The following is a 12,729-nucleotide window of genomic DNA, read 5'->3' on the forward strand; positions in this document are numbered from 1 at the left end:
AGGGCATGTGGGTGGACCTTGAGGGCAGACCATCATATCTGTGAGTCAGTTAACACTTTATTGTTATTTTGCCCTTTAGTTGGGAACTGATGCCCCCTACCTGCCCTGACACCAGGCTTCCTGGAGTTTAAGGGCTCATGGACCCTCTGCTCCAGCCTCGGAGTTTTCCAGGCCAGAGCTATTTGTATCGTTTGCCATCTTGGTGGTGTACCCGGTGCTGCTGTGGTTCAGACAACGCCTGCCGGCCCCCCGTGGTCCTGGGCTGGGGGCCACGCTGGCCATGCCGAATCACGTCCCTGATCCAAGTCACGAAGGCGGACACCTGTGTGTACACATCGGGTGTCTTGGGATCCCCACACCAGAGGCCAGAGAAGGAGACGAGGCCATAGGCCCGATTTCTGCATACCAGGGGTCCTCCAGAGTCCGCCTGAGGGTGGAGGCAAAGGTGAGGTCAGGGGTCCCTTGCTGGGCCTCACTTTCCTTAAAGAAGCTAATATATGTAGATCTGATCTGGACCTTCTCTACCTCAAAACCCTTTTATGTCCCATGGACAGTCCCCAGAGCTTGGGCTGGGACCATGGCTCCCCAGTGCTCTTAGAGCAAAGACTAAACACATCATCTCAGCCTTTAGGGCCTAGAGAAGCCAGCCCCCATCACTCATCTGCTCTCCTCTCCCCGAACTCATTTGGTTTCAGCCAGACATGCCAGCTGTTTCTGCAGCAAACTGAGCTCCAACCTCTGTGTGCTAAGTTGCTTCAGCCTTGTCCAACTCTTTGCAACCCTATGGACTATAGCTCTCCAGGCTCCTCTGTTCATGAGATTCTCCAGGCAAGAATACTGAAGTGGGTTGCTGTGCCCTCCTCCAGGGGATCTTCCTGACTCAGGGATCGAAGCCACGTCTCATATCTCCTGCATTGGCAAGGGGGTTCTTTACCACAAGTGCCACCTGGGAAGCCCAAGCTCCAACCTCTAGGCTTTTGCCTATCCTTGAGACCCATTACTGCCCCCTGCTGGACACTCCTTGTATACCACACAAGTCTATAGCTCCTTGTGCAATGCACAACCTGCGCGACTACACAGCAGCCCTGTGACTGGTCTGTCTGCCTGGCATGTCTCCCCTCAGACATTCTCAAGGCTCCTCCAAGTCTCGAAAGTACTGTCCTCAGAGAGGCCTTCCTGAATACTCACCCTAAAGTCCCTGCTTCCTCCTCTCCCCAGACCTATCACCCTAATTTTCACCTGGAATCAGCTCTGACCCAAAGAAATATGTCCTATTGGTGTGACCATTTTACAGACGGAGAAAGTGAGCTCCTGAGAAGTGAGATGACTTTTCCAAAACCATATGTGTAAGAAGTGGCTCATCTGGATGTGGACCCGGGCAGTTGGGCTCTAGAATCTGAACCACGCACTTTGGCTAGAACAAAAGACACTCCCCTGCTCCCAGTCTGGGCTGTGTTTCTCCCTGGGCATCAGGCCCAGGTTTGCCATTAATCCATACAAAGGCTTAGGAGCAGAAACGCCTTCCTTGAGATCTGGACACTGCTTTTAAAGACACAAATCTGTAGTCCTTTGTGCAGTGCACAACCTGTGCAGCCGTACATGGCAGCCCTGTGACCCTGGGGGCTCCCTCCCCTTCCCAGGCCTCACCAACTGGTTAAAGGTGAGCAGGGACTTAGTTGCCCAAGCTCTCTGACCAGCTCTGACCTCTCTGAGGGCCTCAGTTTCCCTACACAGCAAGCAGGCAGGACTGAGAGTGAACATCTCACCGAGCAGAAGCCACGTCGCCGGCGGTCCCCACTGTGGGTGCAGAGCATGGCAGGGCTCAGCTGCCCCTTCCAGGAGCTGTTGCAGGCGTCCAGCTCCAGCACGCGGACCTCGGCTTCCATCAGCCCAGGCGGCAGTTCCTCGAAGTCGGACACGGAGCCCCAGCCAGCCACCTTGCAGCGTGTCCCAGCCCGGGGAGGCCTGGCGCCCCTTCGCGGCAGTCCCAGTAGTCCCACTGCAGGACCCAGGGTGGCAGAGCTGTTCAGCTGCAGGGGCGGGAGGTGCAGGGAGGTTAGGCCTGCCTGCAGCTGCCCCCTGCCACCCCTTCCTGTCTACCTTTCCTCGTCTCTTCCTGTCCTTGTGGAGAGAAGTCAGTTGCAGCTGTTGTTAGGCTGTCAGAGGGCCCGGCTGCTTCTGTCACCTTGGGCCCCTGCTCATCAGACCTCACCAGCCTCCATGCTTCCAGTCTCGCCCCCGCAGCTGCCCAGGGGTCCTGCTAACCAGCATCTTCTTCCCTGCTCTGAGCTCTCCTCCGTGCCCATTGCCCTTAGGACACGGGGATAAAAAACCTCTTGGCCCATTAGTTTGGCCCTCCCCTCCTCCCACCTGCACACTTGCTCACACTGTAACACTGTACCCCCTGCTGGGGGCACCTTTCCTATCCAGCTTTTAGGACTCAGCTTAGACACCACTTTCAGGAAGTCCTCCCAGACTGCCAGTCTAGGACAGGTGCCTCCTCTGGGCTCCCATGTGCTCCTGTCAAGGCTGATTTACTCAGCTGCCACCTAGTTAGACTGGGAGTTCAGAGGGAGCCAGGCCAGGGCTGTATGTTCATGGCTGTGTATTCATGGTTTCCTGGCACACAGATGGCACTCAATCAGCAGTTATGGAATGAACAACTGGGACCCCTGGTTTGGGTGTTCACTCCCTGATCTTGGGTGCATCCCTGATCACCCCTAGCCTCAGTTTCCCCGTCTGCACAGTGGGCTAGGTGAATTAGAGCAGGGGTTCCAGGCTACGGGGTTTCACAGAGGAGCAGAATTCATATGCCAGCTTTGGCTGCCAACACTGGCTGCCCACATTATATTTTGCCAAGAAAACCCCACACCCTAGACCCTCCTGTTCCCAGGGTTTCATTTTTGTTGTGTTGAATGTCCCCTCTGTTTGATTTTCACCCATTTCAAGGGCAGTTTGGGGATATTCTCCCTTTAAATGGCAGCTCCGTAGTCCCTGGGGTTGAATTTGGGGCCCCCCAGGTGGGGGCTGTGGGAAGGGTGGTCCCCCAAGCAGGAAGGGCCATGTGAGGTCCAAATAGAGGCACATGTGCGGGGAGGGAGGAAACCCCCTGGAGGGCCTGAGGGGGCAGGGATCAGGGTCTTTGATGGCCCTACAGTCTCACTGTTTCAACGTGAATGTTGAGCATCTGCTGTGTACCACAACTCACCACAGACGAGATAAAAATCCCCGCCCTCAAGGGCAGAGGTGGAACCAGTGGTACAGGTGCTTCCAGAAGGTGTGGGTGGTGCTGGACACAGAAGAGGGGATGGGGTGAGAAGGGGGGGAGCCAGGCGCAGCCGAGAACTGGAGGTCATTAAGGGAGGCTGCCTGAGAAGGGGACAACTGAGCAAAGACCTGAAAGCCACATGGAGTCTGGGGAACATGGGCTGGGCAGGGCCACAGCCAGCGCAAAGGCCCGGGGGTCAGAGCCTGTTGGGGTGCTGACTGCTCAGCAAGCAGCAGGCCAAGCGGGCTGTGTGGGTGTTCCAGCGGGCAGTGGAGGGAGTGACTTGACTCATGGGTGCTCACAGACGCTCACAGGCGCCTAACAGCTGTTTTTAAACAAGTCAGGCCATGGTAAGGGGAGGGGTAGGGACAGGTCCGACCTGCACCGAGGGCCCGATCCCCACGCAATGGGTCACCTGCAGCAGACAGATGTCACTGGTGTGCGTGGTGGGCTGGTAGTCTGGGTGCGTGATGACAGCGGAGATGCTGAACACCTGCTGTGTGGCCTCCTTGGTGCGCAAGGCATGGGCCCCCAGCACTACCAGGCCTGTCCCGGGGTCTCTGTGGGGGGAATGGGCGGGGAATGTGAGCAAGGCTGAGGTGAGGGCTGTCTCACACAGGCTCAGTCTCTCGCCTCCTGGGAAGTAAGCCCATGCCATCCTCCTGCCAGCTTGTGATGATAAATGTTGAGTTGATCACCCTCCCGTCTCAATTATGGTATTAACTCCAATTGCTGCAATATATATATATATATATATTTTTTTTTTTTTGACCACTCCATATTAGATGTGGCATCTTAGTTCCCCAACCAGGGATCAAACCCATGGCCCCTGCAGTGAAAGTGTGGAGTCCTAACCACCGGATCACCAGGGGAGTCCTGCTGCACTATTAATTTGAATACTTATTATAACATTATACTTCAAATGAATATAACACTCATTATATTTATTCTAATTCCCATCTGGATTATAGCATTGCCTCTAATAATTTCAATATTAATGTTAGTAATTATTGTATCAATATACTCAGAATGAGGGCTTCCCAGATGGCGCTAGTGGTAAAGAACCCGCCTGCCAATGCAGGAGACGTGAAAGACTGCGATTCGATCCCTGGGTTGGGATGATCCCCTGGAGAAGGGCATGGCAACCCGCTCCAGTATTCCTGCCTGGAGAATCCCATGGACAGAGGAGCCTGATGGGCTACAATCCGTGGAGTCTCAAAGAGTCAGACACGACTGAAGCGACTTAGTATGCATGCAAGCACACACTCAGGATGAATGCAACGGTTGTAACCTCTGCTTATGGTCATGGCTGCCGGTCCTTCCCTACTTCTCCTGCCCCTTTTTCTCTGTTAACTCCCCCTGCCCAGCTGAGAGGCCCGTCTGCACAAGCCCCCCTCCACCCCCCTGCCCACACCAGTACATGCCCTCATCCCAGGCTCACCGGCCGCTGAAGCAGTGGGCAGCCGACACAACCCAGCGGGCCCTCAGCAGGAAGCCCCCGCAGTGGTGCTGGCCCTGGAACTTCACGGATGCCATATAGGGCCGGGAGTGGGGGGTCACCTCGTGGCCCCCAATGATCTGTGCCCCCCAGGAGCCTGCAGGCAGGGTGGGTGGCCTGTCAGGGGTGGGGCAGGATGGGGAGGGGGTCAGGCTGGGGGGAGGCAGGAGAGACAGAGATGGAAAGAGAAGACCCTGGAGTTTGCAGAGTGGGGGGCCAGACTCCCTAAAACCTGGGGCTGGGACTGGGCCTCCTGCCCGCCCCCAAGCTGCAACCCGAGAGAAGCAGCCATGCAGGGGGCTGGGGCTTCCTGGGTGGGTCCCTGTGGGCCTCTGGCAGGCTTGGGTGGAATACTTGGGGGTCCTCACCTGGGGGCCTCATGGGCAGTGTCAGGACAGCGGTCACAGTCAGCAGCAGGCGGCCCCAGTCCCCCACCCCGGGCCCCATGGCTGTCACAGGCAGGTGTGTCCCTGGAGAGCTCAGTGGGCCGCACCCCTCCCAACGTCCAGGAAAAGGGAAATGGGGCTGTGGCCTGTGGTCGGAGGCCCCGCCAGCAACGGCCGGTTCTGAGCCAGCACTTTAGAAAACCCAATGATTCTCCTGCATTGGGGTTGTTGATGACAATCATAATTGCCCAGGAGACCAGCAGTGGAGGGGTGTGAGGGCTCCAGGGCCCTGTTGTTCACCCAGAAACCAAGTAACCAGTAACCTTCACCAGAAAATGCTAAGCAGCCGGCAGCACTGCAGCCTTGGCCACCCCTCCGGGTTGGGGGCCAGCTCACCAGATGGAGGCAGTCCCGCCTCAGCCCTGCTGGTCACTGTCTCCGGCCTCAGTCTCCCCATGTGCAATCCCAGCCCCAGAAAGCCCTGTGATTCCTGCTGCCTTTGCTGCATTTTTGAGCACCTACTGTATACCAGCCTCTACTAGGTGCTAGAGGTGGAGCGTAATGTGACAAAGGCCCCCACACCCTTGGTGCTAACGTTTCTCCCGGTTGACGGTGTAGATCCGCTGATCTGGGCTCACAACGGAAGCACAGGGCCTGGCGGTCAGATAACACCAAGCTAATCGGGTTAGTTCAGGCCCTCAAAGGTGGGGCCAAGGGGCAGGGGCTCCTCCTGTGGGCACTGGGGAGCCAAGGAGGCCTCAGAGCAGGGAGGGGGTGGCAGGGCCTTGGTGAGCCTATGGACATATAGGTCAGAGACCCTGTGCTGCCCTGGGGAGGCTTTGCTGAGGCCCCGCTAATGTGGAGACGCAATGAGAGGTCTGGGAGGCAGGTTAGAATTCCAACATGGGCTCATGGAGCTGAATCCAGGGGTGGGCAGGGTTGGTCCCTTTGGAGGCTCCTGGGGAGCACTGGCTCCCCCCTTTTCCAGCTTCTAGAGGAGCCACATCCCTGACTTGCAGCTCCTCCCTCCATCCGCACAGCCAGCAGCGCAGCATCTCCTGTCTCTCTGCCTCTGATCCTCCCCTCTGCCTTTTATAAGGACCCTGTGATGACACTGGGCCCCCTGGGGAATCCAGGGTCGTTCCCATCTCAGGTTGTTGCTGTTCAGTGGCTCAGTCATGTCTGACTGTGACCCCATAGACTGCAGCAGCAGGCCAGCGTCCTCTGTCCTTCACTATCTCCTGGAGTTTGCACAGATTCATGTCCATTGAGTCAGTGATGCTATCTAACCATCTCATCCTCTGTCGTCCCCTTCTTCTCCTGCCCTCAATCTTTCCCAGCATCAGGGACTTTTCCAATGAGTCAGCTATTCGAATCATGTGGCCAAAGTATTGGAGCTTCAGCTTCAGTATCAGCCCTTCTAATGGATATTCAGGGTTGATTTCCTTTAGGATTGACTGGTTTGATCTCCTTGCTCTCCAAGGGACTCTCAAGAGTCTTCTCCAACTCCACAGTTTGAAAGCATCAATTCTTTGGCACTCAGCTTTCTTTATGGTTCAACTCTCACTTCCATACATGACTACTGGAAAAACCATAGCTTTGACTAGACAGACCTTTGTCAGCAAAGTGATGTCTCTGCTTTTTAATACGCTGTCTAGGTTTGTCATGGCTTTTTCCCATCTCAGGGGCCTTAACTTAATCTCACCTGCAAAGTCTCCTCTGCCCCATGAGGTGACATGTCCACAGGCCCCAAAATGAGGACAGGGTTGTTGTGGGGCTATATTTAGCCAGCCTCAGTCCCCTGTGTTAATTACTATGCTGCACAAGCTAGAATCAAGATTGCCGGGAGAAATATCAATAACCTCAGATATGCAGATGACACCACCCTTATGGCAGAAAGTGAAGAGGAACTCAAAAGCCTCTTGATGAAAGTGAAAGAGGAGAGTGAAAAAGTTGGCTTAAAGCTCAACATTCAGAAAACGAAGATCATGGCATCTGGTCCCATCACCTCATGGGAAATAGATGGGGAAACAGTGGAAACAGTGTCAGACTTTTTTTGGGGGGGCTCCAAAATCACTGCAGATGGTGACTGCAGCCATGAAATTAAAAGACGCTTACTCCTTGGAAGGAAAGTTATGACCAACCTAGATAGCATATTCAAAAGCAGAGACATTACTTTGCCAACAAAGGTCCGTCTAGTCAAAGCTATGGTTTTTCCTGTGGTCATGTATGGATGTGAGAGTTGGACTGTGAAGAAGGCTGAGTGCTGAAGAATTGATGTTTTTGAACTGTGGTGTTGGAGAAGACTCTTGAGAGTCCCTTGGACTGCAAGGAGATCCAACCAGTCCATTCTGAAGGAGATCAGCCCTGGGATTTCTTTGGAAGGAATGATGCTAAAGCTGAAACTCCAGTATTTTGGCCACCTCATGCGAAGAATTGACTCATTGGAAAAGACCCTGATGCTGGGAGGGATTGGGAGCAGGAGAAGAAAGGGACGACAGAGGATGAGATGGCTGGATGGCATCACAGACTCGATGGACGTGAGTCTGAGTGAACTCCGGGAGTTGGTGATAGACAGGGAGGCCTGGTGTGCTGCAATTCATGGGGTCGCAAAGAGTCAGACACGACTGAGCGACTGAACTAACTAACTGACTGATTGTTATCACCCGTGGTACTGACAAGGAAACTGAGGCACAGCCTTGAAAGTGGCAGGGTGAGGGTAGAACCAGCTGGTTTGGAAAGAAACATGGCATTCAGGCACCTGGATCTCATCACAGAGAGGCTCACCAACCAGGCAAGCAGATGTGAATTTTTTTAATTAATTAATTTTTGGCTGTGCTGGGTCTTCATTGCTGCGTGGGCTTTCTCCTGTTGTGGTAAGTGGGGGCTACTCTTCAATTGCAGTGTGGGGGCTTCTTATCGCGGTGGCTTCTCTTGTTGCTGAGCAGGCTCTAGAGCACAAGCTCAGTAGTTGTGCATGGGCTTAGTTGCTCCATGGCTTGTGGGCTCTTCCCAGAGCAGGGATCAAGCCAGTGTCTCATGCATTGCAAGGTGAATTCTTAACCAGTGAACACTGGGGAAGCCTGGGCACATGATTCTAGGCCACTAAGTTTGTGGTGATATGATAGCAGCTGCAGGAACCATCAGGCCTTGAACACAGAGCAAAGTGGGAAACAGGGTCCACGTGGAAGTTGTTTCCGGGGTCTAGGCCAGGCTGGACCCTGTGCTTCCCCGGAGGTCAAAGCAGCTGGTAGGGGATTATTCCTTAGGTGACTTCAGTGGCTCCTGTCCACTGTGGGGCCCTGGGATTGGCCTGTCACAGCTGTGCTCCCGTGTCGGTCACTTCCCCCAGCCACACGCCCCAGGGTGTGTGGGACTCATGCAGTCCTAGAGAAACCCAAGGCTGTTGGAATTGTTGCTGTCCCCATGTTACTGATGGGGTAAACAGAGGCACAGAAAGGTCAAGTGCTTTCACCAAGTTTGCACAGCGAGGGAGCGATGCGCCAGAGTTGCAGCCTCAGACTAGCTCGTGCTGTCTCTGCCAGGGGCCAACTCTGCCCACAGCCTGGAACATTTCCTTCTTTTCTGGTGAGAGTTGTGAAACCAGCAACCGTCCTTCAAGGATCCGAATAACCAAGCTTGCTGAAATTCTAAGGAACCTCCTGTGTGGGGCTCAGTGTTTCCATTTCCTAAACCAAGCCCCATAGAGAGGAGCCTGGCTGGTCTGGGGCTGCACAGCAGAGGGTCTTGAAACCAGAACTCTGAGACTTGAAGGGTCTTTGCATGGAGGATTCGGTGGCTTTCTAAGTCACAGCAATGATGGTGATGATGATGATAATGATGAGAAAACTCCCTTTACTCCCCTGAACACTTACTTTTGTTGTTGATTTGTTGGAGCTTTTTATATATTGAGGAGGTTAGCTCAAAGTCAGCTGCTGAGCACCTGAGTAGGGCACACATGCAGTCGGTGTCTATCACCTTGCCCTGAGCGGGTCATGCAGTCAGCACTCAATAAGTGAACAGGCCCTTCCTTAGCCCAAATTAGCAGCAGAGGTTCAAGCAGTTAGAAGAGGAATGGAGCTTGGTCAGGAGCCCCTGAGAACTTGAGAAAAACTCAAAATCTTCCCAGTGAGCCCCCAGACACAGTGTTGAAGCCCAAGGACCCCACCCACCCCGACTTGGCCTCCATGTGTCTCAGTTTCTTCATCTGTGGATGGGGTTGGTGCTTGGCCTGGGGTACAGGCCATGCAGGTGTCAACTGGTGACGCTTACCCTTTACTTTTTTAACCCCTTTAACTCACACTCCAAGGAGATTGCTTCTTATTACTTGAAATGGGTGATGCTGCCTTAAGAATAAACAGCCCAGGGACATCACTGGTGGTCCAGTGGCTAAGGCTCTGTGCTCCCAATGCAGGGGTGCCTGGGTTCAATCCCTCGTCAGGGAACTAGATCCCCCATGCCGCAACTAAGACCCCAGTGCAGCCAAATAAACATTTTTTTTTTTTTAAAGAATAAACAGCCCAATCCACCAGCATCTTGTATGGCAGTCACTCCCCTGTGGGTGCCAGCCCAGCCAGTGAGGGGTTGTGCCAGACACAATTGCACTTCCCAGACTTTCTCCTGGACCTGCATCCAAGGACCTGGCAGAGAAAGGGATGTGTGGGTCTCAGTGTGCGGCACATGGGGGCCCTGAGCAAACCCATTCAATGAATGGGTCTCTGAAGCAGCAGGCAGAGACTCACCACTTCTCTCCACCTTGTCTGCCTTTTCAGCCTCCAGGATTTCTGCAGGGGGAAGATGGGTCACTGTTGGGGTCCCTAGAGCTGCCCCCACAGCTGTCTGGGCCTCAGTCTCCTCCTCTGAGGAGCAGGTGACCTGAGAGGATCTCTAAGGGTGTTGGTGAGAACTCAGCAGGGGGCTGGGTGTCCTGTGCACCCCTCATCTGTAAACCGCATGCTACTGCCACCACTCCTGCTGAGAAGATCAAAGGAGACAGCAGGAGGCATGCAGTCCTTCGCTCCATGAGTGTTTACTGAGCGCCCATTGTGAGCAGGCACTGGATATGGGAGGAAGGGGACACAGACCCCCGCTCTGGCAGAGAGCTGGGCGCAAGACACCACAGTGAGTGACATCATCAGAGGCGGAACTCAGGGGGGAAAGTGACTGAAGTTGGCAGGAAGCAGAGGGAGGAGAGTAGGATTTTAGGGCAAGAAGAAGACCCAGGAACACGGGGAAGGTGGGGAGGGGGCACCTGGAGGAGGGCCCAGTGGGTGAGCGGTGGGGCGAGCGGCAGGGGCAGGGGAAGGAAGGGCGCTTCCAGGGCTCAGCTGGGCCTTCAGAGCCAGGCTGCAGGGCACTGGGAAGCTATAGAAGGTGCTTGAGTGGGGCAGGTTGGGGAAGACCGTCTGGTGAGAGTGGAGAGGAGAGAGGAGGCAGGGAGACAGGGAGAGGGCAGTGAAAGGAGGCAGGAGTAGCAGGCACAGGGCCTGAGCTAGAGTCAGGGCTGGGAGACATGGGGCAGCGTCTCTGACTCGGGAACAGGAAAGGGGTGGTGACTGGGGCCCATGCAGAGCCCAGTGTCAGACGCACTGAGATCCAGATGCCCAGAGGATGTCCAGTAATGGCGAGAGCTGTGAGGTGGGCATGCCTGTTTCATAAATAAAGTTTTATTGGCACAGGGCCACTTGATGCCGCAATCTACCGCCTCTGGCTGCAATGGCAGAGCTCAGTCCTTGCAACAGATCGGCCAGCCCGCAATGCTGGGAATATTTACTATCTGGCCCTTTACAGAAACAGTGCCAACCCCTGCACGAGTGTGAGCTGGGCCCTATTCCAAGTCCTTCAGCAGCCCTAGGAGGTAGGGAAGTGAGGCTCAGAGAGGTTAAGGAGCAGACCTGGCATCACACAGCACCTGAGGAGCTGAGCTGGGACTGGAACCCAGGCCCCCTGCTGTTTCTGAGTCTTTTCCTTTGTTCTGTTTGGTAGTTTATTTCATTCTTTCCCTGCTAAATGGGTGCATGTTCACTGTAAAAAGGGGGTGCAAAGGCCTTTGGGGGTAAAGGTGGACAGGCCCCCATCTGGGGCACATCCTGCCCCATCTTTCTCCAGACCTCATCCAAGCCTGTTTCATTTGTTCTTGTCATTCAGTTGCTCAGTTGTGTCTGATTTTTTGTGACCCCATGGATTGCAGCACACCAGGCTGTCCTTCACCATCTCCCGGAGCTTGCTCCAGCTCACATCCATTGAGTTGGCGATGTCATCCAACCATCTCAACCTCTGTTACCCCCTTCTCCTCCTGCTCTCAGTCTTTTCCAATGAGTCAGCTGTTTGCATCAGGTGGCTAAAGTATTGGAGCTTCAGCATCAGACTTCAAATGAATATTCAGGGTTGATTTCCTTTAGGATTGACTGGGTTGATCTTCTTGCTGTCCAAGGGACTCTTAAGAGTCTTCTCCAGCACCACAGTTCCTTTACACAGCCATTTACTGAGCACCACTGAGCAGAATCGTTTTACAAAAGCCCTAAGTACTTCAAAAGAACCTCCCTCTCTGCTCCCCCGCAACTGCCCTACGGAGTAAATGTGTTCAGAGCCTGAGGGCTAGTGTCCTAAGACAAGTCTGCCTCCCTCCTGATCCGTGGGGTCCACATGAATGGAGGACCCAAGATAGACCACAGGGAACAGAGGGAAGGGCAGGGGACAGAGTTGGCTCTTTCAGCTGCCCGCACCTGCTCCCCCTGGGGTGCCCCCCTCCAGTGCAGGCCAGGCCTCCCCCTTGGGGATCCAGCTGTCTGGCCAGTGTTTCCTTCTTGTTCCCCAGGCCCTGTTCATGTCACATGTCCTTCCAGTAGCTCAGGCCGGAGAGGGGACCAATGATGCCTGTCATCCCACATCCCATCCCGTGGCCATCTGCAGCACCACCTTTCAAGATCCATCCAGAATCTACTTGGTTCTCAGCCTGGCCCAGCCTCCACCAGGTCCCTCCCTGTTCAGCCGCTTCTGGACTCCAAGACCCCTCCCCTTAGCGCCCCTTTATCTGCTCCCCACCTTGCAGGCCAAGTGGCTTTTGCAAACATAAACCGGGGTGACCCTCTCTTCCTCTAAACTCTGTTGTGGCTCCCCAGTGCCCTCAAAACAGTCTGAATTCTCCCTGCTCCCTCCACGGACCCCTCACTCACTCTGACCACACAGGCCTGTTTGCCCCGAGAGAGCTATGGGGCAGATTAAGTTCCTTAACCCTCGTCCAAAAGTAGGGCCAGGCCCAAAGCCTCGCCAGTGCTCAGAAGACCAGCAATCGCTTCCTCCTCGAACGGGCCCGGCTTGGTCCTATCGCCGGCCTTGCGCGCTCGCCGCGCCCGCCACCCGGACGCTCTTCTCCAGACACTCCGCGGCCGGTCGGCAGGACCTTCCGTCCGCAGCGGGACCGTGAACTCTTGGAGCCGCCTGCCGGGCCTCCCCGAGCGATTTGTCCCCATTCGCGCCTCTCTGGCCGGGGAGCCGGGGAGGGGCGGCGTGGATGGCGGCCAGGCTGGATCCCCGGCCGGCGCCTGGACCGGCTCGGCACGAGAATCAGACCCGCG

The 12,729-nt window shown here is 55.1% G+C and overlaps 1 protein-coding gene across 1 annotated transcript; it reads right to left on the reverse strand.

The window, feature by feature from the left end:
* Positions 1-44: 44 nt before the first annotated feature.
* On the reverse strand, positions 45-5,213 carry PRSS57 (serine protease 57). Its single transcript, XM_086411247.1, has 5 exons — positions 5,135-5,213; positions 4,710-4,863; positions 3,684-3,828; positions 1,767-2,030; positions 45-427 (listed from the first exon to the last, which is right to left on the reverse strand). Exons 1-5 carry the CDS (start codon positions 5,211-5,213, stop codon positions 179-181), a joined length of 891 nt encoding a protein of 296 aa, XP_086267373.1. The 3' UTR covers positions 45-178.
* Between the last annotated feature and the right edge of the window lie 7,516 nt (positions 5,214-12,729).

The sequence above is a fragment of the Bos grunniens genome, chromosome 7 (assembly GCF_055505025.1).
Source record: "Bos grunniens cultivar Pamir isolate PY7600 chromosome 7, Bosgru_T2T1.0, whole genome shotgun sequence".
Taxonomy (NCBI): domain Eukaryota; kingdom Metazoa; phylum Chordata; class Mammalia; order Artiodactyla; family Bovidae; genus Bos; species Bos grunniens.

What these genes read in the sequence shown, in the direction of transcription:
- PRSS57 (XM_086411247.1), bottom strand. Translation starts at nt 5,213, where the DNA reads ATGGGGCCCGGGGTGGGGGACTGGGGCCGCCTGCTGCTGACTGTGACC. An exon ending in ACTGCCCATGAGGCCCCCAG is followed by an intron (nt 4,864 to 5,134) that starts GTGAGGACCCCC and finishes CCCTGCCTGCAG; the next exon opens with GCTCCTGGGGGGCACAGATC. An exon ending in GTGACATCTGTCTGCTGCAG is followed by an intron (nt 2,031 to 3,683) that starts GTGACCCATTGC and finishes CCGCCCCTGCAG; the next exon opens with CTGAACAGCTCTGCCACCCT.